Raw genomic sequence first — 26,456 nt, 5'->3', positions numbered from 1 at the left:
TATGTGAGAGTGTTTTCGGACAGTCTTGTGCTAGACCCATGACTTTCAGGGTGATAGGCAGAAAATTTAAACTGTTGGATGTCTAATTCATGCATAAGTTATTGGAAATAATCAAACATAAAATTGCTGGACAGATTTGGGCGGCAAACAAGTGTTCAAAAAAACATTGCCTTAACTTTTAGAACAGTGTTGCTTTAATATTCTTCAAGGGAATAGCCTACGGAAATCTTGAGGACGCACACATTATGGTCAACAAATATTGTTTGCTTCACTTGAGCTTAGGTAAGGAACCCAAGTCTACCATTTATCTGCTAAATGGCTTGTCAAATGGTCAAATGTAGGGATAGGTTTCAGATGTGCCTTAGATATTTTCTGATTGGGATTTCCTACCATTCGACAAGAGTGACAAGATCGACGATACTTCTAAACATCACTTTTAATTTTCGGCAAATAAAAATGATTCAATATCTTGTGATAAGTCTTATTGACACCAAAATGACCAGCATAAGGGGTTTTATGGGCTAGACTATGAATTTCCTGTCTATAGGACTTAGGAACAACAATCTGCTTGCTCACTGACCAATTATTACCAGAATGTATATCAGGTGGTCTCCGTTTTCTCAAATGTGGTGGTGGGATCTTACTATTCTAACAGAAAACAATCATATCTGTGGAAGATAGATGTAAACATTTGTGTTAATCTTTTAAACTACTACATTAATTTCATATCCAAATGTATCAAGCAAGTTTTAGTACTATATTGTAGCAGTAATAATACAAACAAATTGAGCTAGTTACTGGTAGCTCTAGTAACGTTATTTAAATTCAGTATATTCTATTTTTATAATCCCTACCAAAGGAATCTAATGTTTTTTCAGTGAGGTGCCATACAATCAGTCATCTTATCTGTACCATAAATATCGTTTCATATATGGATGAATACGGTTTTATATAATAGAAAATGTAATTTCCAGTTTGATAAATATGGAAATAAATCATTTCATCATTGCATGGAAATGTTCTTTATGTTTATACATAGAAAATATATATCATACTGTTAGAATTTATTTTCTTATATGATAAATAAGTTCCTTTTTTAGCATATTGCTGTGCTACAGTATATGCTTTGTATGTGATGTCCTTGTTTCAAGTCATTTGCCTCCTGCTATTGTATTGGAATTGGAGATTTAAAACGAAATTGGAGATATGAGATACTTGTTACGACAACTAGTGACAATACTTGCTGGCTATTGCATAATCATCCATGCCATACATATATAAGAATTCTGTATAATTTGAATATTTACCTTATTCTTATATATAATTAAACTGCCACTGTAAACTGCAGATTAACAGTAAAAATAAATTTCATAGGGATGAGAGAATAAACAGAATCTTCATCTCTGTAATGTATCCTCTCTCTCTCTCTCTCTCTCTCTCTCGTGAATAAGCAAGAAAGAGAAAGTATGGCCTTGAGGTGCGATTAACTGCACTTGGCTCAAACCATACGAGGTCTTTACTAATACAAAAGCGGAATTTGCACTGCACTCTAAAATAATAAACATGCTCTAAATCGATAACATTGTGAATGAGAATATATAAACAGATTAGGACCTATAAACTTTTTTGTCAGCGGCTACCTTATTCTGCCACCGTGCGGAAACAGTAAATTACACCCACAAAATGTCCAAATAAAAGTGGGGTGGGAAGGGTCAGTGTAAATACATCTAATTGTATACAATTTGATACATTTAATTTGTTTTGAGCTTCTTGCAGGCCACCTCTCTTCCGAATGTTAATACTCTGAGAAATCAGCTGACTGTAATGCGGTAATTCGAATAATATTTTAAATAAGACGCACTAACATGCCGTAATGCGGTATAACCTCTTGGTGCTAGGGTCAAGGGAGTAGTAGTACTGTAAGAAATTGACGTGTCACGGAAAATTATGGCTTTACAAAGGCGACTCAGCGCTAATCTGGGTCTAATCAATATCACAAATGCACACTCATAATCAAATTCCCGTAATCATGATTTAGGCTTAGGGCAAACAATTTCGTGTCACTAGAAGGACTTTCAAAAGATGATTTTATCAAAGTAAAGAATTGACGTATTTCTTTTTGTTAGCTTGTTGGAATTAAGTACAACACGGTTAATTCAACTGCTCTGTATTTCGCGCTATCCCAAGGGTAATGATTTTGAGATTGTCTATGTGTCTAAAAATGTAATTTTATATGGTCATTCTAGTTTTGGTCATTTAAAATGTAACTTTCATAACTCTACAGATTTATCTGAATGGAAAATTCATCGGAACTTTTTTCTATGCATGAGTCATCATGTTTATATATTTGCATCGTCATATTAAAATTCTCCTCGACGTATTTCTTAACATCAAATATTTATAGGGTTGGTCCAGTGCGGAGAAGCCAATTTAACTTGTTTTTTTTTTACATTTATATTTTACAAGAATCGTTGATATGTTTGAAATTAAGAATTATTTTTCAACCACATGACCAAATTAATATAGGTATAGCTAAGTGGTGATACAAGATAGCCCCCCACCTCGATTATGCTTTCGATATTCAAAAAATGTTTTTTTTTTTAAAAAAAAAAACATATCAGAGTTTGACTGTCTTACGATTTTGAGCATTCTTTTAGTATTCAGATCCGAGACTTAAATACTAGCACCCTTTTGATTGGATAAATCTTAATGCAAACAAGTTGTGTATGCTGTCACAGTTTAGAATAACACATTTTTGGTGATATTTCATTTTTGTCTGTGTTTTAAATTGAAATTTTGACTGTCCCGAAGAAGAAAATTGCCTCTAAATTATTTTTTTTCTGTTTACTTGTATTGCATTGCAATTGGTCCATTTTATTGTAGCCTCGAATCAAATTTTACTGTTAGTGCAGTCCTATATTCTATTGCAATAAATTTGGAGTAAGTGCATTGGTTATAAAAAAAGGAATTCTCAGATTTTTTATGATCCTTTGTCTAATTATTGGAATTCGGTGCAATAGAAATATTCCTTTGCCCGAAAAAAATAGCAAATTACTAGGAGCAAACGTCACGGAGTAAAGTGTTAGTGAGTTTCCATGATGTCATGGTTCACTAGTAGTGAATTCAGGTCAAAACCGAATGAATGTCCCTGTCGTAAGATAGTCCATATTAAAACCTAGTGGTGTACATTGGTGGTGTGGCTGCAGTGCAGTATTTACGGTAGGAAAAAAAATACACAATGGAATCAATAAGAAAGGACTCCGCAGATACAATTTATATCGCCATGGTGGCAAATGTGGTGCATTTGTACTGGCGAAATATCCCTGGAAACCATTGTTCTCTGTGCTAAGGGTTAGTTGTAAAGTTACTACAGTGTGAACTGCTGGCTGTACAGAAATCTAACAAAGAGAAACCATGCAGATGTGCGGTTGATAAATATTTGGCAGGTTGTGAAATATGTGGTCTTGCACTGATTAGAGTAAAATGTATGCATAGAACGGACATGTATGGAAGCCTTTGGAAATTTAGGGTAAACTTATGACTTATAGCGGGAATCGCGCCAGGGTTTGACCCCGCTTGGTCGAGCAAAGACCCCTGGCTTGTAACACTATTTTTTTTCGGTGCAAGTTGTTACATGAAGTTACGGTCTTTTTCTTTAAGACCATCTGAAAAAGGGGATATGAAGGTTTTAGACTAACTTAAATTCCCGATTGATCTTTCGTCCAATAACCTTTCAGTGTTGTGGTTAAGGCTACGAACTGATCCCATATCATGTACTGGAGCACCAAACACAATCATTACTACAGTCAGAAAAACAAACAGTGTAGAAATCTACTCCACAAGTATAATCATGTTGTGAAAAAAGTTTGGCTTATTTTGAATTATGAAGCCCTAACACGATAAAGTAAATTGGCATGGTTACACTAACCTCACCGTAGCCGCCATGACTGATAACACGAGACTCTCGCCGTGACCCCTTTTATACTTAAGGCTTTCCAGATCATATTTGGATATTCTACGCTATGTTATTATCAATCAAGTGACAAATAATGGCTTCTAGCTGGAATTTCAAAGTTGCCGATAAACCTTATTTACTTTTAATGCGCAGAATTTCTTAATCAAACCGCACCATATTTTTACTACGATTTATTTACGTTCCCAAATAAGGCATCAATGTCCTTATATTGCACACAAACAAACTAGGCTGAGAACGGAAGTAATCATTATTTGACCTAATATGGCGGACGATCTAAACGAAAATATCGGATTAAAAAGGTAAACGAGATTTTACAACTATTTCTACAATGATTTTCGATACTTCCGATATTAAATAAGAGGACTACTCAATTTATTGGATTATATGCAAGGAATATGTTCAAATTGTTGATATTAGGCTAAAAGAGTGCCGTGTGTGAAATTACACCCGGCTCGCTCCATTTTCATTTATAATCTCATGTTAGTACCCTGTCAACGAGGTAGGAGTAAGGGTACTAATATTAATACTAACATCAACTCAGTAAAAAAAATAATTTCTTTTTAAAATATCAAATCCTTTTAACAAGGGTATGGGTTCCTCTCTACAAATATTTAAACACTTCTGAAAACGGTTCCTTTCTACAAATATTAAAACACTTCTGAAAACTGTTCCTCTCTACAAATATTAAATACTTCTGAAAACCGTTCCTTTCTACAAATATTAAAACACTTCTGAAAACCGTTCCTTTCTACAAATATTAAAACACTTCTGAAAACCGTTCCTTTCTACAAATTTTAAAACACTTCTGAAAACGGTTCCTCTCTACACATATTAAATACTTCTGAAAACGGTTCCTTTCTACAAATATTAAATACTTCAGAAAACCGTTCCTTTCTACAAATATTAAAACTCTTCTGAAAATCGTTCCTTTCTGCAAATATTAAAGCACTTCTGAAAACGGTTCTTCTCTACAAATATTAAATACTTCTGAAAACGGTTCCTTTCTACAAATATTAAAACACTTCTGAAAACCATTCCTTTCTACAAATATTAAAACACTTCTGAAAACGGTTCCTCTCAACAAATATTAAATACATCTGAAAACGGTTCCTTTCTACGAATATTAAATACTTCTGAAAAGGGTTCCTTTCTACAAATATTAAATACTTCAGAAAACAGGACATGCATAAAGAGAAGATGTGCTCATTTGCAACTAGAACAATGGAGAATGTTGGCGTACCTTAATGCTACTTTAATGTACTGTGACTGAAATTTCTTTATAGTGGGTATTAGGCAAACAGCACGCTGTGTAAATCAAACAGCTGATCGAAATGGCTGCTCCCATTTGCTCGAGTCATGAAACTTGAATTAACTTAAAATGCAGTAACTTTTGCAGTCATTTGATTAGCGAAAACGAATTTTGTCAGAGTAGACAGAACTATCATGTGATAGTGCAATAATTGAATTTTAAAGTGTCAAAAAGCTATAAAAGAACGTTACCAGCTAGCTTATTTTCTTCTTTAATTTAGCTCTAATGTCCAGGACGTGGAGCTAGCAGTCGTTTGGGAGATGCACAGCTGCTGTTTGCACAATAGTTCAAAATAAATCCATCAATAATAAACCAAAATTAATGCGAATTAAAAGTTATTTAACAATACTTAAATTATACAAAGTATTTTGATATAACCAGGATAACCTGTGAGGAAGAGATCGAAAATTCTTTTTAATTAAAATTCAAACCCCGTGTACTTTTCGAAACTGTAGACTGGAACGACGATTCTTTACCGCTGGAGTAGACAGTGTTTGTTTCTGTGCTATAATTTAAATTAGCCTTTAACAGTTATCTGTTTAGCGTGTGTGCGAGCGCAGCAAACGCAGGATACCAGTTAAACGTTTCCCGATCTTACTGATGAAATATCCTAATGTGTACCGAGAAGGGGGAAGGGGACCTTTTTGACTGGTGTTTAAAAAAGAAAGAAAGAAAAAAGAAAGAAAAGAGAAAAAGAACAAAAGAAAAGAATGGATTGTAACAAAGGATAATGCTACGCTTGAGGGATCTGCACCGTGGTGGACAATGTAAACGTACATTTTTTGCTATTTAGTTTCTCTGAGTACGCAGGAAGATGGCATCCGTGAAATAAGACATTGTTAAGAAATTAAAAATAGCATCCATTGTTATTTAACAATTTTGAAGAGGAAAAAACACCCAGAGGTTTTCCTACGGAGGTGCAGCGGAAGATGAATTGCTGCGATATTGACGTGAAGAAAACAGCGGAATTAAGTAGCGTCAGAAGATTCTAGGAAATGTTGTCACACTAAAACTTCTCGTTTGAATTATTTTTATAACATGGAAAAGTCAAGAATGTTTGAGCTCTTTTAATTAAGGCATAAAAGTTACAGCTCCACAATACAAGTCCAGAATTCAATAATTTCCATGTGAACATTGATTACAATCCTCGTTTTCATTCTATTTCAGCATTTACTACAAACCAAAAAGTGATGGAAAAAGAAAATCCATTCTTTCCTTGGTACCACGTAATTCATTTTTGGTACAATAATCACTTGATACAACGGAAACAAAATTCGTTTCACACAATAATAAAATAACAACAGTTTATTTGTAATAAGTAAATTCTGCTAAGTCACTTGATGCATGACAAAAGAAAATAATTTCCGGCCTTTGTTGCCCTGAACACTCAGAGCGGCCTTTCGTGATGAAAAGGAATCACATGACATTACTCTCCTTCGAAACTTAATTTGAACTTAACGACAATTTGGCTGAGTTACAAATATTACCTTGCATACATTTATTGAAGTATGCATTACTGGGGACACAAACCACTCCATTGTAATAAAAATATAGTAACATTTTAAATTGCGAGGAAAATGCAAATCGCATCTTATTGTTTCAAGAAGTTATGACATTTTTTTGTTTTAAATCGGGATCTATATGAGTTGAAACTTTGAAAAGACTGTAATTAATTAAACATTATTTTGCATACTATTGGTTCCAATGCGATAACTTTAAGTCCACCGAGGAAAAGTATAATAACTTGCGAAGGTTACACTAATCAGCCTATTGGTATAATGGTAGTAACGTAACCAAACCGAGGCACAAGCAAGATCAGTGCCTGTAAATTAATAATAAGCTTTTGTGTGCGCTAAAGCTAACCACCTATAACCTTTAATTCTAGGGCACAGGAAATAAATGCTATTTCTGTTGATTAAAAGAGACATAGATGTAAAATGGAGTAGTGACATGTCGTCCCAAAATAGCAACGTACAATAAAAATACAGGGAAGTCTTTATAATTAAAGTATATGACCTTGATCTCACTTAGATCATGATAACGCATATGTTTTGAAAATGATAAACACTTTGATTTCGTATTCACGTGTCAGACAACAACAGAAAGTCCTCAGTATTAATGTGTATCACCTTAATCGCACCGAGACCATCATTACTGTAATTTTGCATTCGCCTGGCAGACGGAATAGTCTGGAAATCAATCAACATCACTGTATAGGCTTCGGAAAGCAAATCCGATATTTCATGATCACAAGTTTCGTGATAAAACAACGTTTCCATGGCACCTGAACAAATTAATGCATTTTATGGTTTTCAATATCATTCGAAGTGTTGATTGATCAAACGTATCCTTAATAAGAATACAATTTCACAACATGCGCTGAACAAGACAAATAAATACTGACTAGTATGACAGTTTCTCATATTATATAAATAACAAGACAACACCTGTATACACCACAAAAAAGAATGAGGGAAAAGCACGTATTCCAATGCTGAAAATTCGAAATAGATAATGAACATAAATTAATTTTTAAATAGAAGCTTCCAATAATGCCCTAGATGAACAGAAGCAACAAATTCGGGTTTTGAAGTGAAGCCGGTAACTACATGTATATATATCGCATTAAAATGGCATGCCAGTATTTTTAATAGACTTTGTTTCGCCCACAAAGTATAGATTGAGCGTATTCTTCAAGAAGATTTGTATTTCTCCTCAACACCGAAAATAACTCTTCTGAAAGACTCCCGAAACTTCTGGCTGGCCACTAGGTAAGGGATGGGGTAGAACATCATTCCCCCCTTGGCAAACAGCGGTGGCAAAACAGACGCCATGCTAGTGGGGACGCCGATTTCCGATACGACACTCCAGAAAGACATGTACCCGTATGGGCCCCAGCCAATCAGCATGATCACAAGCAGACAGGCGGTGACCTGAAACATACATTAGTTATTTAAAAGAATTATGAGAAATATCTAGTGAAACAGTTCTGATTCTTAAATGAAAAGTTAGCCATTGACTTGAACATTCCATATTATTGTCTTTTTGAAGAAATAGAAAATAAAATTTGACATCAAGTAGCATAAACTTGTGGGAGATGTATGCGATACAATTGGGTATCTTTGAAAGTGATGTATGGAGAACACTGAAACGAACTTCGTGGATTATTTAATTCATAAGTACACAAAATGCCCATATTTAAGTCAATTTCTTAAACGTTATTTTGTCCTAGCAATAAAACTATATAAACAATATCTTTTTTTATATCCGGCAAACGTTGCATACACAACGAATCTGTTGCAAATTTTCAAAGTATAGACTGAATCGAGTTAGTGTTGCAGATAAACATCCAGATGAGGATGTCGTTTTTCTCCCGCTACGCACCCCTCCCCTTATGGAACACTTTCAATTTAATGTATACCTCCAACAACCTAACTACTTTCTCCTCTTACGCGCCATTTTGGTGGAAACTACTGGGCATTTATGATAATGTCGATTCTCTAAAATATTTGTCGATGAGTTTTAATATTCATTTTTATCCAATTTACTGATCTCATATAAAGATTGGATTTTAAAATTAGTTCCCCTTCTAGGAACACATTTACCAAATTCTGGAAGACGAGGCCAAGATCATGAGGACAAGAGAAATGAACAAACATCTTTCATCAGTGCTTTCTCCATTAAAACTCCGTTAGCTTGAAAGATTCCCAGTCTCACTTGCTGCTATAAAATTAAGATTGTGAACTAACCCAGAAAAGCTGCCTGTCTGTGAACCAGGCCTCCGGTGCATCCTTGACCTCCTTTTTTCCATCTGATTCTTCGCTGAGGTTGGAGTAAGCTACCTTTAAGCAGATCAGTGACAGGATAATCATGGCTCCTGGCATGGCACACAGAGCAACGTGGTATGAGCGATAGCTGTAATCGCGATTAGCCCAGTCTAATCCACATGCCGTGCCTGAGGACTCGACGGTATAGCTGAAACACACGGGTAAAAGTAGTGATGTTAAATTTATACTTAACCATTTTATTATTGTGTTTGCTGAATGTTACTAAAACTTGTATTGATTAAATTCTTTTCTCAGAAAAACAATTAGGTCACGCATAAATAATCCACTAATTATTGCTCTAAATGACTTCAACAACAAAAGCTTCTAACTAAAGTTCTTGAAGACGCAAGCGAGTAGACAGCCAAAGCCTCACAATTCTACACATAAGTGATAATTGTATTTATGGGGAGATGATGGCCGTTATATTTTTTAATAGACATAGCATGGAAATGGAACTGAGTTAGGGACTAGCATTTTGTGCTAAACCGGTAATAAATAAAAAACTATTTTAGAAACAATGCTATACGGCCAATCGCAAAAGAAAACTAACTAAGGAGACCTCTTAAATATGTTCATATCTTGAACAATGTCATACTCCGTTTGTTTAAAGTTGCAGCCCTTCACTCACTTTCTATTACATCTGCATAAATACATTGTTCAAAAACATTAAAAAGACGCTGAAACCTGTACCATCCTCAAAGATTCACGCTTTATCAATTCTCAGATCAGAAAAGATGGCGGAGCATAACCAATTCACAAACCTATAACAAAGTCGAGATAATCCAAATCATATACTAAAATAAAAAATTTGCGACAAGTATACTTTAACAACACTGTTGAGACCAGGGGCGGGTCCAAGAATAGTATGTGAGTGTGTGGGTTGGGAAGGGCGTAAACAAATAGACACGGGCTATAAGGGGATGTATTATGGAACCCCTAACGGAGGCTCCTGCATTTTAAGTTTTTCCGGGGCATACTTTTAATCTTTTGGCTCTAAAGGAAACCAACATTTGGAAACTTTCCGAATTTGTAGATGTTTATATAGGTAGTAATGTCCTGGTATCAAGTCCAAGTCAGCGAGGACCAGGGCAAACAAAGACGTACAGCAACTACTGCGTAAAAACTGACAGTTGGCTTGCTGCCTAAGCGGTCAAGTGATCACTGGTATCACCGATAAAAAGGATCTGATTGACATTTGGTTTGCTGCTTAAGCGGTCAGTGGATGAGTGGTATCACGGATAAAAAGGATCTGACTGACCACTGTCGATGGGACAAGGGCCAAAATGTTAAGACCAAAAACTCACACGAGCAAAGTAAATAGCACCTCAGCTCCGATTATGGTATGTACTTACCTGTTCCACCCCAAGACAGGCGCAAGTGCCCACGCAAAGGCTTGTATCCAGTTCAGAGTAGCCAGGAAATACATGGATCCCGTGGAAATTTTTGAAACTGTGGATACCCAAAAATACAATTGCAGAATTTGACATGAACCATCTTTTTGCAGCAATTGAAAGAAGATATCAATTATTGGACTAAATTTTCATGCTTATTATGAGATTCACGTAAATTAACGATTGTTATTACCGGAAATAGAAAACGAATAAAACAATTTAAAACGCAGTGTCTTTTATTAACTTGATTTACTAAAATGATCATTATGCATGGTGCAGTTTAAATTATATTTTAAAGACACCATCAATCCAATTAAGCTGTAACCTCAATACTAGAAAGCAAAGAAAATCTGTACAATGTTTGTAAACTTACTGAAATCTTTACAGCATGTCTCCACCAGTTTCTGCACACAGAGAATGTTGACGAAGCCAACAGCTGCGGTGCCAGCTGTAAATGTCTCTAATCCGTACATGGTACATGCTGTCTTACCATAGAGCCACCTGCAAAACGTTAACCGTTTGAAAACTAACGTCGACTGGTATGTCGACTACTTTTAGTTAGATACCTCCACTCGGTTTGATATATATGTTAATAACGATAAAAATCAACTATTTCTATTAGTATATTAAATATCTTTAAAGCTTTACACTCCAAGTTACACGACGTAGAAAAAAGGTAACGTTTCTGAAGTCTTATGATGATATTTTTAGAATTAAAAAAATATGTACAAATTACTTGAAGGTTCGAAACAATATATATATATATATATATATATATATATATATATATATATATATATATATATATATATATATATATATATATATATATATGCACACAAGTATAAAGTGTCAAAATGGTTCATTATCTCGCGTTAGCTATTCTTTCTTGCACTTGTCATAACTCCAGACTTGTTAAAAAATAATGCATTTCATTTTAATGAGCTTTAGCTTAATTTTCAATACACGTAGGTGATATTTAACGCAGACGAAATGAGATATTCATGCAGAATTTTCTGGGCCCATTTCGGGTAAGAGAGGAGACTGCATTTTACAGGTTGTGAATTAATATAGGAACATGTTTTTATAGAATAAAGTTTCCAAATGATCACTGTTGTAAGCTTCATTGTTGTTTTTAATATCTAAAGGCTACATTCATACTTTCCGTAAAATGACGACGATCCGGAAAAGACGAATGGAGCTAACGCCAGTGCGTTTCCCAGGGCAAGATTGACGTGCATGATGTTTCTTGGCACCGGTAGAGGTCTCTCTCGCCAAAATATCCAGAAAGCAATTAGGTTCCCTGTGACACCAATGCTTCCTGGAAACGAAACAATTTTACCATTTCCACACACTTTAAGAGTATAAAGGTTTACAATAAACACGGGCCTGCATAATTGTCAAAATATTAACGTAATATGTATGTTATGAATGTGTTATGTCGTATGCAGCCACTGGTGAAGCTAATATTTTTACTGTCTTCACTTAAAACGTTACGAACCAAACTTGATAGGGCTACAACGTAAATAGAGAAAATAAAAGGTAAAAAATGAATAAAATACGTACTTATCAAAGTTTTTTTTGTGCAGCTGTGCAGATCCAAATGTCAACTTGATGAGAATGCCTCAATGGAAAGCACAATTTTCACACCGTGAAATAAACTTGTTTAGAGAACAGTCAGGTCGTCATCCTGTAGGCAACACTTCTACTACCATTGTATTTTATTATGTCGTAATTTACAGCTTATAGACAATTTCGAACATCAAACAACTCATGCAGAGAGAGAGAGAGAGAGAGAGAGAGAGAGAGAGAGAGAACCAAAGTAAAAGTACATGCTATGATTTAGGATGTAAACCTATTTTTTTAAACTAGGCCTATGTCTACATTGTCCTTACTAATCTGTTTTTCTGTTGATATTTGTGCGTTTTTATGAGTCAAGTTAGCGTGCAATTAGATGGAACGTCAGATTGGTATCCGTTTCAAGTATGATACACTATATGTAATGAGAGGATGTAATGAGAGGTGTACCGTTTCAAGTATGATACACTATATGTAATGAGAGGATGTAATGAGAGGTGTAGTAGTGAAAAGCCAGTGTCGGTATGAATTTACCTTCAAGTTTTGAAGTAATAACGTTTTCAATTTGGCTGCTCTGACGGTAATGTTAGAGATCGGATCATCACAATTTTCATTTAGGACCAGTTGGATATCATGGGAAATCTTTTAGTGAAAACACTATGTCTAAATGATCATCTTTTCAGGGGATGTAATTATAATTTAAATTATTTTAAAGCTAGATACCATATCGAATCTGATAAGCACTATTTTCATTTAAACCAAGAAATCTTTTGGTGAAAACCCATGTCGCTACGACTGTTCATTACAGAGATGCATAAATAGCACGACTTTCATAATGTCTGCCATGGCTTAGTTATAATCATTTTCATGTATTCCCAACTTGATGTCATAAGAATTCTTCTGGTTTTAATCATTTTCATTTATGCCCAGCTAGTTATCATAAGAAATCTTCTGGTGAAAGACTGATGTCGAAACGACCATGTTCGGAAGAAGGATATATAAAATATTTTAAGGTGGCCGCAATGGCAGCTATGTTGGATGTCCAGTTTGCACCATTATTATTCAGGACCAACATGAGACCATAAGAAGTCTTTTACTGAAAACCCCATGTCACAACAGCCATCAGTTTGTGAGAATTTTAGACATGGCCGCCATGCTGGCAGTCAGATTAGCATTAATTTTACTTAAGACGAACCATACATTATAAGAAGTCTTTTAGTAATAACCCCATATCCATACGATGATCCATACAGGATTAGCGATGAAAAGATTTTCAAGATGATCGCTGAGGACATTTGGAACATTAGGTCGGCACCATTTTCATGCAGGAACAAGCAGACACGATAAGAAGTTTTGAGTTAAAACTTCAAGATGACAGATACGGAAGACATGAAGGGATAGCGATATTTTCAAGATGACCACCGTGACGGCTGTATTGGATATCCGACAGGCACACTTTTCACTGAGGACCAACTAGACCTTTAAATGAATATGTTTGTGAATTTTTGCATTAAAATTATACTTGTTGTTTAGAAGTAGCAACGGCAATAGACCGCGTGGTAATGGACGGACGACGGAGGACAGGACATGACATAAAGTCTCCTAGTCTATGACCAGAAGAGTTAATATTACCTTCGAAACAGCTGATTATGTTTCATGTCTCTGTGTTTCAGACACAATAAACTCAGTTTTATTTAATTAACATAATCTCTCTTTAGATTCACCTTCCACTGTATATTTTGTCAAAACTAATCTGTTTATGTCTTCGGTTTTAATAGTTCTCGAAAGACATTGTGCAAGGGTGGTTACGTGCCAAAGTTTGCTTAGGCACGAGCCAAGAGTTTGAACCCCAGGGTTGAATTCATTCTAGGGTGCTCCAATAAACGTTTAACAACTGTGTTTCGTGAAAATGCAAGAAATTTTATTTAACGTCGGTACTCTGGGAAAAAAATAATGAAGCACATGCAACATTTTTTGTCTTCTACATGGAAACATACCGCCTGCATCATATTGCGATTTAGACTTGTATGAATAGGGGTATTATAGAGACCGTAAAAAAATTCTATCCTTGGCTCAGTTGATTATTTTCTGAAAGAGACTGTGGCAGATGAGAAAAACTGTCGCTTCTGTAGCAGGGTTGTGTTAAACCTTGGCACGGTAGAGATCGATTGTGTGGAATAACGAATGTGACAGAAGCATCTAATCACAATAAAATACTTACATCAAAACCCACTAGCTCCTTTGTATGAGAGCGAGACATATTATTAAGTGACATGAAGAAGAAAAAAACAGAAACAAGACTCATGAATCAATTGAAGAGATTAACAATATGGCTGGCTATATTAATTGACGAAAGTGTGTAAGAATCTTTGCTTATTTCTTTCTGATAATCTTTCATGAGATTAAAATCTAAAGATATAAATTAATGTAATAACATTGCATGAGGCTAATCAATTATATCAAATGGTTTGGGAAAAGCCAAGATCATATGTCAGACTTCTTATTAAAAGGAAGAACATATTATTTAGAGTTTGTTCCATCTCTTTGTTGCTTTCAATCGAAAAACTTATGTTTGGAACAGCTGACACAATCGCATCTCCATCTCCTTACCGTATACTATCGAATTATTAATTACAAAATGGGCACATGCTGAGTATAGAAAATTATCCCTTAATTATCGCTATTATTTGTGCTCATTATTTTGACCAGCAACATCCATTAGCGACAATTTTCGGCTCCTCGTTGGTTTGTTTATTAACGGTCTGTTTCTCAATGCGAGCACTCACATTTGCCTTGAAACGGCGTGCTAATCATGCCGTCGTGTTGTTAACATCCTTGAACTAACCTTAACTGAGTCAATTAAATTAAGGCGATGAGTACAATATAGTGAGTTCAAGTCAGATAAAAAAAGCTGAACAACATACATGTATACATACATTTTATAGTCTATACAGGCGGTAAAATTACTTACACAGATTTAGAGGGATCTACTAAAAGAGAGCAAAGAAAGTGAAGAAGCGAAACAACATATATGGAAAAGAATTAATTAAAACTAAGAAAGAAAGAAGAAAGATAAGTAGAAAAGGTTTCGTGGTTATTTTATTGGTACCACTGCTGTTGTTGTTGATTGCTGACGCAGCAGAAACAGATTACACATTATAGCAAAACAGACTGCTTTGCACAGCTTAACAACTGTAATGATGATAGTCTGTTTCAATATAATTTTCAATCGAAAGATATTTTGAGCAACTTGTTATTTTGCAGACTACTAAAATCGAAAACAACGAAGCAAAATACCATGTGATTTGAATCAGCTGGATAAACATGTGTTAATATATAGAATGTAATTCCATTGCCGATATTATCCTGTCTATAATCGCCTTAGTTCAAAATGTGAATTGCTGTACTCGTACAAGTACACAAAAATTCTTCCGTAATTCTGCCAGAAGTCCAAATTCTCTTTGCTTAAATTCAATCTTTTCATATGCAGTGATATTAAACTAAGGTTCCATTTATTTGTAGAACTAGAACAAGATCAATCTCTCCACCAATTTGCTTTTCTACCTCAAGTGCTACCTAATAATTAAAACAGTACCTACAATATTTCTATGATATGCTGAAAATGTCCCAGACATATTTTCTACGAAAAGACATATCGATGTACTAGAATTGCCTTTCATCCAATGGGCTCACTTCAAGAATGTCTTTTTCACATTTGATCATTTGTACAGGCTGCTTCACGTTTACTTGATTTTGAAATTTACCTCTGTTTTTCATGTGTTGGATCCTCTGTGATTTTAGTGGCCGAAGTAAATCTTCAGACATAGCCACATCAAATATTTTTAGGCTTCCTTTACATTTTCCCTAACGCACTTAATTTGCATTAGAAGACCAAATGACCTTTGCCAAGAGTTAATATCGTGTACAATTTGAATTTTAGAACTCTTTGATGTATACATTATACTAAATTATCTATTTAGGTATTATTTTTCACAACTTCTTGAAGATTTTGACTCCTGAAAATGAAATAATGCAGTCTAAGACATCGTCAGATGTGTTACTAATACCTTTACATTGAGGTTCCCGTTCCGATAATTTATGAGAAAGAATCGACGAAATTGCCAAAAGGAATCTAAGATTTTCGAAATAAAATCAAGGCAAATGAACTAAAAACCAACCAAATATGTTTAAAAAAATGAGATCGCTGAGCAACACAGGCAAATGAGGCTGAAATCAGTCAAATGACTATATTCCATAAATGTGGGATAATCAAAAAAGCTTTAAAATGTTATCTCCCTAAATATATAAATAAAAATAAATAAATAAATAAATTTTAAAAAATGAACAAATAAATAAATAAATAAATAAATAAGTAAATAACCAGCGATCTATAAATAATTCATATATATATATATATATATATATATATATATATATATATATATATATATATATATATATATATATATATATATTGCGTTTTTATCACTGATTCTCTGATATCAAAATAAACTGTTTTCCTGTTTTGTTCAAACGTATTTTAGTATAAGAGACCAAATCTCTTTCTTAGGATCAGTGTTAAATATTTTCGATATTTTGCTTCGTCAAGGAATTAAAAAAAAGAATTCGTCAATATGCAATAACACAAAACGTATCTTCATAAATTGGCGCTATAAGCATAAACAACTCTGGACCTTTAATCTCAGTTCTCCAAGACATCTCTTGTATTATTTTCTCTCTATCAAATATCATTTACTTCATCCAAAGCCATTTTCAAATACAAAAGTAATTGATGCTCAGAGTATATTTGTCAATGGAAATCTGACAAACAAGCCCAAGGCTGAGGCTGGTTTCAATCGATTTGTGCACTGTTGTTTGTCAGGTTTTTCTTCATATACGCTTTCTCTGGTCTATAATCTTACAGGAAAATATGCTAAGCAATAATGTTCAGCAATATGCCAGGGGCATTATATGTTACTGTCACACAAATGATGCAGCTAGCATTTGGAATGGTTTAAGCTCTACAAGTGATTTGATATTTCGTCTTTAGATTCCTTTTTTATTTTCTTTATATGCTTTATTGCTTTTGACCAACGATATGACTTTCTCTTTTCCACGTGCCGTAATATAATATGTTTCTGTAATATAACTTCTGACAAGGTTTTTAATAGCTGCTGGTTCCATTAAACTCAGAGATGACTTTCTCTTTTCCACATGTGTCTCCTTTAGGTAATGTCAATGCATCACACTGTTCCAAATCCAGGTGTACAAGACGCTGAAGTCAACAATGAATATTCAAAGTACAACATGAAAAGGCATTGACTATATGCAGCACAATAGTAAACTAACAGATAGCTATAGATTTTACCTTCAGAAAATTGTCAAGCGAATCAAAACCACGTTATTAATTTTGTTTACCACGCGGCTGCTAATTCTACTATCATAATTGCATAGATAAATCATTCGAAGAGGCTGTCACAGATGTTGACATGTTCTCCATAAAAACAGATATACTAAAGGCAAACTAATTGTTTCAAGCGAAAATAAAACGTATATTGTTAGATGTTTATCTATGTTGACTGTTTAGCAGAATAGGTTTTAGCTGAAGACAAATGTCAGTTGAAGTCAAAACATCTTTTTTTTTTAAAAAATTGTACAGTTACCTTAGCCATGTTTTTGAAACATATATTTAGGTTTTGCAGTTGGTCTACCTTCAGTTATGGATATTGAAGAAATTGTGAAGATTATCATTCTTGTCTATTTTAAATAGTTCATAAATGATTGCTTAATAGTACAGTAACTTTTACCAGACTTAATTATTACATATTTCGTGTTTTGTGAAAGTTATCCATTACCGTTAGTTAACTTGTGTGGCGTTTACAACACCAATAGCGTATCATCCTTAAAAAAAAGAGTACTACCAGACTAAAAGATATTTACGGTTGTGTTTTAAAAATCAAACATGATGAAACTATTAAAGATATAAATGATGCCAAAAGCAGTATGTACTTAAGGTAGAATACTACAATAGCCGATAATGTGCACGTACAGAACATGACACACCATCTACCGAGTCAATACAGACAGTTACCACTGCTAATCTCTCTGCATGCACATCTGTCTCTCATGTTCCTTCGGCTTGCGTTGGTGTTAATAGAAATGTAAAGAATACTCTTGTGGTTCATATGTAAGGCTATCGGTATCAATGAAATCAATCACAAATCATCAATCAAGTAAAAAGTGCAGAATCGAATGGTCTGAGACTTAGAATTTGTTACAGACATCATTAAAACAAACTGGGGGGGGGGGAGAAGGGAAGAAATTATTAAAATAAGTTATACTACAAACACTTGCATGATAGGGTATACGTTGAAAAGAAAAACGTAGGATATTGCTGCGGTAATTTTGTTTATACAAACGTTTCGCATGAGTGAAGTGCCACAAAGTGTCTTTGACTAAAGGCAACCTTTCTAAACAGCATCTGTAGAACGGAATGGAAAGTTATAGTACAATTTACATCGCAGCTCAGATAAAGATTGATCGGTAATGGCTGGCACAGTGTAATGCACAAACTGAAAAAGAAATCATTTACCAATCCAGCTGAAAACAAACAGTGTCACCTATCCATTCAACTACAGTGAATAGTTTTACTGCACGGGTACGACAATATTTCTGAATGAACTAAAACAACCAATATATATAATTACATGAGCTACAAGAATGAAAAAGGACTGTTTTTAATCGTATGTTTTTATATAACCTTGAGATGTACTCGAATAAAGTTGAAGAATGTTGACTGCAAATGGAACCAACCTTAATCACCAGGACAGAGTATTTTAAGTTGGATTATGTAGAAGATCCTGACATAATGTGGGAGCAGAGATTCAGATAAATGGAAGATCCTGACATAATGTGGTAGCAATTCAACAGACTAAATGAAAGACCCTGACATAATGTGGTAGAAATGATACAGATATATGGAAGACCCTGACATAATGTGGTAGCAGTGATACAGATATATGGAAAATCCCGACGTAATGTGGTGGCAGTGTTACAGATAAATGGACGATCTTGACATAATCTGCTAGCAGAGATTCAGATAAATGGAAGATCCTGACATAATGTGGTAGCAATTCAACAGATAAATTAAAGACCCTGACATAATGTGGTAGAAATGATACAGATAGATGGAAGATCTTGACATAATGTGGTAGCAGTGATACAGATATACGGAAGATCCTGACATAATGTGGTAGCAATGATACAGATATATGGAAGATCCTGGCATAATGTGGTAGCAATGATACAGATAAATGAAAGACCCTGACATGATGTGGTAGCAATTCAACAGATAAATGAAAGACCCTGACATAATGTGGAAGCTATGATACATATAAATTAAAGACCCTGACATAATGTGGTAGCTATGATACATATAAATGAAAGATCTTGACATAATGTGGTATCAATTAAACAGATAAATGGACGATCCTGACATAGTGAGATAGAAATTATACAGATAAATGGAAGATCCTGACATAATGTGGTAGCAATGATACAGATAAATGTACGATCCTGACATAATTTGATAGGAATGATACAGAGAAATGAAAGACCCTGACATAATGTGGTAGCAGTGATACAGACAAATGTAAGGTCTTGACATAGTGTGGTAACAGTGATACAAATAAATGGAAGATCCTGACAGTATGGTAGCAATTATTCAGATAAATGGAAGATCCTGGTTAATGTGGTAGCAATTATACAGATAAATGGAAGATCCTGGTTAATGTGGTAGCAATGATACAGATAAATGGAAGATCCTGACATAATGTAGTTGCAATTATACAGACAAATGTAAGATCTTGACATAGTGTGGCAGCAGTGATTTAGATAAATGGACGATCCTGACATAATGTGGTTGCAGTGATACATATAAATGGAAGATCCTGACATAATGTGGTAGCAATGATATAGATATATGGAAGATCCTGACATAATCTGGTAGCAACGATACAGATAAATGGAAGATCCTGACATAATGTGGTAGCAGTGATACAGATAAATGGAAGATCCTGACATAATGTGGTACCAGTTCAACAGATCAATGAAAGACCCTGACATGATGTGGTAGCAATCATACAGATAAATGGAAGATCCTGACGTAATGTGGTGGCAATGTTACAGATAAATGGGCGATCTTGACATAATCTGGTACCAGAGATTCAGATATATGGAAGATCTTGACATAATGCAGTAGCAGTGATACAGATATATGGAAGATCCTGACATAATGTGGTAGCAATTCAAGTGTGGTAGCAATGATACAGATAAATGGACGATCTTGACAGTGCGGTCGCAATGAGAGAGATTAATGGACGATCTTGATGCAAATACATCTGTGTAAAACAATTTGGGAAGAATGTGTTATCTGTATTTTCTGATACTCTTAGCACATGAATGTATCTATATTATGTGCACTTTTTGTTCATGACTTTAAATTATAACAACCATCTATAATTAAGATATCAGATTTTTATACACGGGTGTAACATTCTATTATAAGATATTAAGAGTGTAAATTACGTAGGATCTAAAACTAGTTCTTGACGTAATTTTTTGCAATTATTAATCATAATATTATCAATAAATTCTGTTGATAACTTTGGGGTAGTTTCTCATTGACTGGTGGGGTCAAGTGGGTTCTTCGAAGACAATTATTTTCCAATGGATGGGTTAGGACAGGTGGGTTCCTTTAAGATGTGGGATATTTGCAAAAGTTGGAGCAAAATGTGTTTTCACCCCTTATGCTTATATATACTAGCTTGGAGCAGAATACTTTCTTTTATTCTTATTCCTTATGTTCCTGTTTTAACATCAGTCTTCTTCAGACTTTTCTAATGTTGTCTTTATATATTATTTTAGAGTAAACATTTGTTTGGAGTATTCATTGGCATTACAAGGCACCCATTTCACAAAAATATAATGCGGGGACTATTGTAGATTATTCAAAGGAGATCCTGACAATGCCACTTTGATACATAAGGACTGTTGGCAGACCAGTGCATTCTAGGATTCACTTTGAACGTTCGAATCTTTTGGACTTGTACATAATTGTTTTGGATTCACCTCATAATACTGTAAGTTCTTGTTACATTTTCATTTTATAACTGTAAAACTTTTACAAAGCTTTTGATTTTTTTTTTTCATTAGTTTATGACGATAGAGTCGTAACCAATGCTTGTGGAAAGCTTCACTGTATCCAACGGAAGGGATAATTTTGTTCAAGTTTAATTACTAGAACATTTTTATTACATACACTGATTTATGGTTTTCTATTTCAGTTAGGAAACGTAGGGTTGAACAAGACAGCATGAATTAAAAACTGAGAAAGTTACAACCAAGAGGATAAAATACTGGCACAGAAGCTATGCAGTTTACTGTGTATGCAAAGAAGTTTAGAGTACCACTAGACTTTGTATGTAAAGAAGTTTAGAGTACCACTAGACTTTGTATGTAAAGAAGTTTAGAGTACCACTAGACTTTGTATGTAAAGAAGTTTAGAGTACCACTAGACTTTGCATGTAAAGAAGTTTAGAGTATCACTAGACTTTGTATGTAAAGAAGTTTAGAGTACCACTAGACTTTCAATGTAAAGAAGTTTAGAGTACCACTAGACTTTGTATGTAAAGAAGTTTAGAGTACCACTAGACTTTGTATGTAAAGAAGTTTAGAGTACCACTAGACTTTGCATGTAAAGAAGTTTAGAGTACCACTAGACTTTGCATGTAAAGAAGTTTAGAGTACCACTAGACTTTGTATGTAAAGAAGTTTAGAGTACCACTAGACTTTGTATGTAAAGAAGTTTAGAGTACCACTAGACTTTGTATGTAAAGAAGTTTAGAGTACCACTAGACTTTGTATGTAAAGAAGTTTAGAGTATCACTAGACTTTGTATGTAAAGTAGTTTAGAGTACCACTAGACTTTGTATGTAAAGTAGTTTAGAGTACCACTAGACTTTGTATGTAAAGAAATTTAGAGTACCACTAGACTCTGTATGTAAAGAAGTTTAGAGTACCACTAGACTTTGTATGTAAAGAAGTTTAGAGTAGCACTAGACTTTGTATGTAAAGAAGTTAAGAGTACCACTAGACTTTGTATGTAAAGAAATTTAGAGTATCACTAGACTTTGTATGTAAAGAAGTTTAGAGTATCACTAGACTTTGTATGTAAAGAAGTTTAGAGTACCACTAGACTTTGTATGTAAAGAAATTTAGAGTACCACTAGACTTTTCAGATACTAATATATCACTGTCCGCTTATCCCTGCTCACTTTCACAGAAATTAAGATCTGGCATTACACTTGCAAAATCCTGGAAGTAATAGCAGGTGCTAACTACGGCTATGGACTGCAATATGATTACGTTAGACTCAATTAGACAAACAGTAAATGGCCTGTACAGACATGTAATTCCTTTCGTTTATAACTACATCATTTGGAACTATATTGTCGATATAACAATCAATTCAAGTTTGACGAATATCATGTTTGATTCTCCCAGAATTAGTTTAAAGGGCGTGCATAAAGAGTGAAGAAATTGACCTTGAAACGCCGTACAATTCAGCAATATCAAGAACCCCAAAGATTTTTGGAAGCCGGCGAAATAATGTTTATGAATATTAATTTATCAAGCAGCAGAATCTGAAAAAACAAATTTATATGATGAATAACAACAGCAAAAGTTAACATTTTATATACTGGCAATCACTATATCTACCTGGAACTGAGAAATGTGCTTCACGAACATGTGCAACATATTTTTACCTACAGATGAAACCTTTTGAAATATATGTTGTGCTATGCAAGTATTAAGAAGGCACACGTTCAGCGGCATAAACGTATTGGAATAGCCTTATAACATGATAAGCATTGCAGTGACTAACTGGTAACGAATATATCTGTAAAATATCTGATACAGAGTTTTTGTGGATTCAATCATTATCGTTGTCATCATCTACCAGCATTTCTAATCAAGAAGACTTACGATTGGAAGTGGTTACTGAAAGATGAGCATGTGATCCTGATTGTTCCGGAGGATAAATTAGACACATGATTAGAACTTCTGGTTGATGTGTACATAATGTGCTTATAATCTTTGACTGTGGTAATATTTGTGATTCAGTAGTAGACCACAATTATATCATCAAAGATGTGAGAGAGAACACACGTTGGCTTGGTTGTCTCTTCAGGCAGGATAAAAAAGTAATGAATAAGTGTTCCTGACGAGAACCACATTTTACCAGACAGCTTGAAATTAAAAAATCGTAGAAACTCTCAAAGAGCACAAAAGAGGTTTTACAAAAATCAATTGATCTGATGCACCCACGTGATTATAGAGTATTTACCTGTTCGTAAGGTAATATATTTATTTTGTCAAACAAAACACCTACTTCTTTTCATTCTGATGCAACACTAGATAACGGAGTTGACTAACACAACATTTACTGTTATTTCTTAAACATAATGATTAATGGTGGTGCCTTAATATCGTAAATAAGTATATACAAAAAACTTGTTTTGTAAATCTGATCAAAATGTTCATTAACTGCAAAATTCTTCCGCACTCTTTATAACTACTAATTTGTACCTTTTTGTTTGCTCCCACTAATCTAGTGGCAAAGCATGGAAGCCATAAGGAAATTTCAAAGAGGGGTGGAAGCTGGTGGTCAAGCACGATTAATTACTCCGTTACACGTATGTTTCTTATTGTATAAGCATTTCCAGCTGAATTGATATCATATGCAATTATTGTTCTGTTTTCTTTTTAATTAGCACTGTTTGATAAGATAAAGAAATGTTAAATTTGCAATACCATTTTTAAACAATGCCTCGAAGGTCATAGACAAACTTAGATAAACACTTTGAGTGATATCTTGCTGAAAGCATATTTCAAAGTGGGGAAATCCTTTTATATATATATATATATATATATATATATATATATATATATATATATATATATATATATATATCTTACTTTCTTGGCATGAAGAGGACTGAATCACACTTTCCTCCGAGTTAATAATGTTTTACATTACAAGGACTGGATCACATTTTCCAGTAACATTATTTTCTCACTGATCTTAGAGATGATTGCCACAGTATTGACGGTATTGGATGGTTATGGTTGGCAACAGTTAAGTTTTAATACCCATTGCTATACGATTACAAAACAATGTTAAGATTAAAAATTAAATTAGAGTTTTATTTATTACAAGACTGTTTTGTTTTCTCCACATGACAACCCCTGCAATGATAGAACATAAAATTCGTGAAATTCTGAAGTGGCAAAATATCACATACTTCGACACGGAGGAAAGTCACCATTATTTTCCTCAGCAAACCTACAAAACCTTTTTTTTTACGGATTGTTTGCATGTATTGCGAACATTATTTTTTATCCCTCAGCGGCAATGACAATCTTATATCTGAAACATTTCCTGTCAACTAAACCCCATGAAAATGATCGATTCATGAGGACACAGTATTAATGCGCAAGGCAAGAGATTCGTGAAAAGGGTTAAATGGTACTACAATCCGTACAGAATTTTTGAATTTATATATATGTAATGTGCGAATACGTTTTCTTATTATATAGATATCGTTAAATATTTTTTTTCTCAAATGGCAATGTTTTCTAAAATTGAAAAAAATTCTAAAATACTAGTTTGATAATAATGTTTCATTGCGGTCAGCTCTAGATTTATGATAGAAACATTCTTCTTGTTTTCATTGTTTCATAAATAATAAAAAGCCAGAGCAATCCAACCAGCCAAACAAAGAAATGAAGTTCTAATTACAACAGTGCAAAACGAAAGGCGACATACCAAAGAGGATGTATAGAACTCCGACTCCTTTGTGTTCCAAGCCGGTGAAACTTTCCAGTCTAGACTCCTCGCCGCTCATCTTGAAATTCACAAAATGCGTGTCCTTTGGAAATTTCGGAAGTGTTTCGGAAGTTAGGAAAATGACAGTTTCGAATACCCGACAGGCTGTGAAATGAACCTAACCTCACACAAATGCTTGGCTATGACAACACATGTAACTCTCTCGACCGGTAAACGCGGTCGATATTCAAGGATTTACGGAATTTCACCAATCAGAAATCGGCATTATTTTGCGGAGGAATTAATAATGGAATCTGAAATCTCATTAGAACTGTTGATGCGCCAAACATTCTCGTATTGCCTTTATGTATGCTAAATATTTCATGACAAATGGTAAAGTTAAGGAGATTAGAATGCGTATATGGTATATGGTGGCAGTTCGTTATGTGATTGAGATTAAGTCAAAATGTCCGATTAGATTCCAGTGCGCCTGAAAATCACGTGAAGCGTTACAACTTCGACAGCAATAGAACTGGTTATTGTTCCATGGGTATCAGCATACGTGTGTGTGTGTGTGTGTGTGTGTGCTATTTGTAACGAAGCTTTAACAATTTGAGTCATATCGCTACGATGTCTACAGTGTGGCAGTGATGTCTAGCACTGTTTCAGCATGCCGCAGACACGTGTCATCATTATCTTGACACCAGGCCGACCAGTCCTAACACTAACCTCTTAATGCCAAGAAAGGCATCTGCTAGTACTATTTTATAAGTCTTTGGTAAAACGCTCTAACCACTTAGGCCACCGGAGCAGTCACGGAGATATTTTAATTGAAATCTGTTTTAATGCATAGTCGATTTATAGATGCTACCCGATCCCCTCGGGTAATTTGAACTCTCTGTCTCGAAATGCAGCTGTCAATCAACTAATTCATATATAAATGAATTTACAGTTGAACTCGGAGAAATGCAATTTTTCAGTAATGTGTGAATCATCACATACTGTCACCATGAATTTAAGTGTTTGAAAAGTTGACTGAATGTGAGTGGGTGACCTATGGAGTTTAGTTAAAATTTCCTGTCCAATGTTTGTATAAAATTTCCTGTCCAATGTTTGTATAAACATTTCCTGTCCAATGTCTGTATAAAATTTCCTGTCCAATGTTTGTATAAAATTTCCTGTCCAATGTTTGTATAAAATTTCTGATGTGTATTTAGATGTCCTTTATCGTTCATTTACTTATTCTAAAATAAAGTAAATACCAAGTTTAAAGATATAGTTTTGCCAACAAGTAGGCAGTGGATTCTCTGAGAGGTCAGTGGATCTATTCATGTATATGTACACAGTGATTTTAGAATCTTGATTCATCCCCTATATGGTAGCAGGTGTTCTACACAATGTTAAAACTAGAATTAAAGTGTTTGCAAAACATATATATCTCTCTTCTCTCCATCCTTGTCCAGTCCACCTACAAGCTCGAAGCTCT

At 34.4% G+C, this 26,456-nt stretch overlaps 1 protein-coding gene across 1 annotated transcript; it reads right to left on the bottom strand.

The window, feature by feature from the left end:
- Positions 1 to 6,337: 6,337 nt before the first annotated feature.
- LOC149803096 (visual pigment-like receptor peropsin) lies at positions 6,338 to 25,488 on the bottom strand. Its single transcript, XM_089951341.1, has 6 exons — positions 24,971 to 25,488; positions 11,665 to 11,824; positions 10,877 to 11,004; positions 10,465 to 10,561; positions 9,035 to 9,260; positions 6,338 to 8,218 (listed from the first exon to the last, which is right to left on the bottom strand). The coding sequence occupies exons 1-6, from the start codon at positions 25,047 to 25,049 to the stop codon at positions 7,979 to 7,981; spliced, it is 930 nt and encodes a 309-aa protein (XP_089807467.1). The 5' UTR covers positions 25,050 to 25,488; the 3' UTR covers positions 6,338 to 7,978.
- Between the last annotated feature and the right edge of the window lie 968 nt (positions 25,489 to 26,456).

The sequence above is a fragment of the Sinohyriopsis cumingii genome, chromosome 3 (assembly GCF_028554795.1).
Source record: "Sinohyriopsis cumingii isolate HCF-2022 chromosome 3, ASM2855479v2, whole genome shotgun sequence".
NCBI lineage: Eukaryota > Metazoa > Mollusca > Bivalvia > Unionida > Unionidae > Sinohyriopsis > Sinohyriopsis cumingii.
Note: the sequence above shows the minus strand (reverse complement) of the source record. Positions and strands in the feature narration are given on the sequence as shown.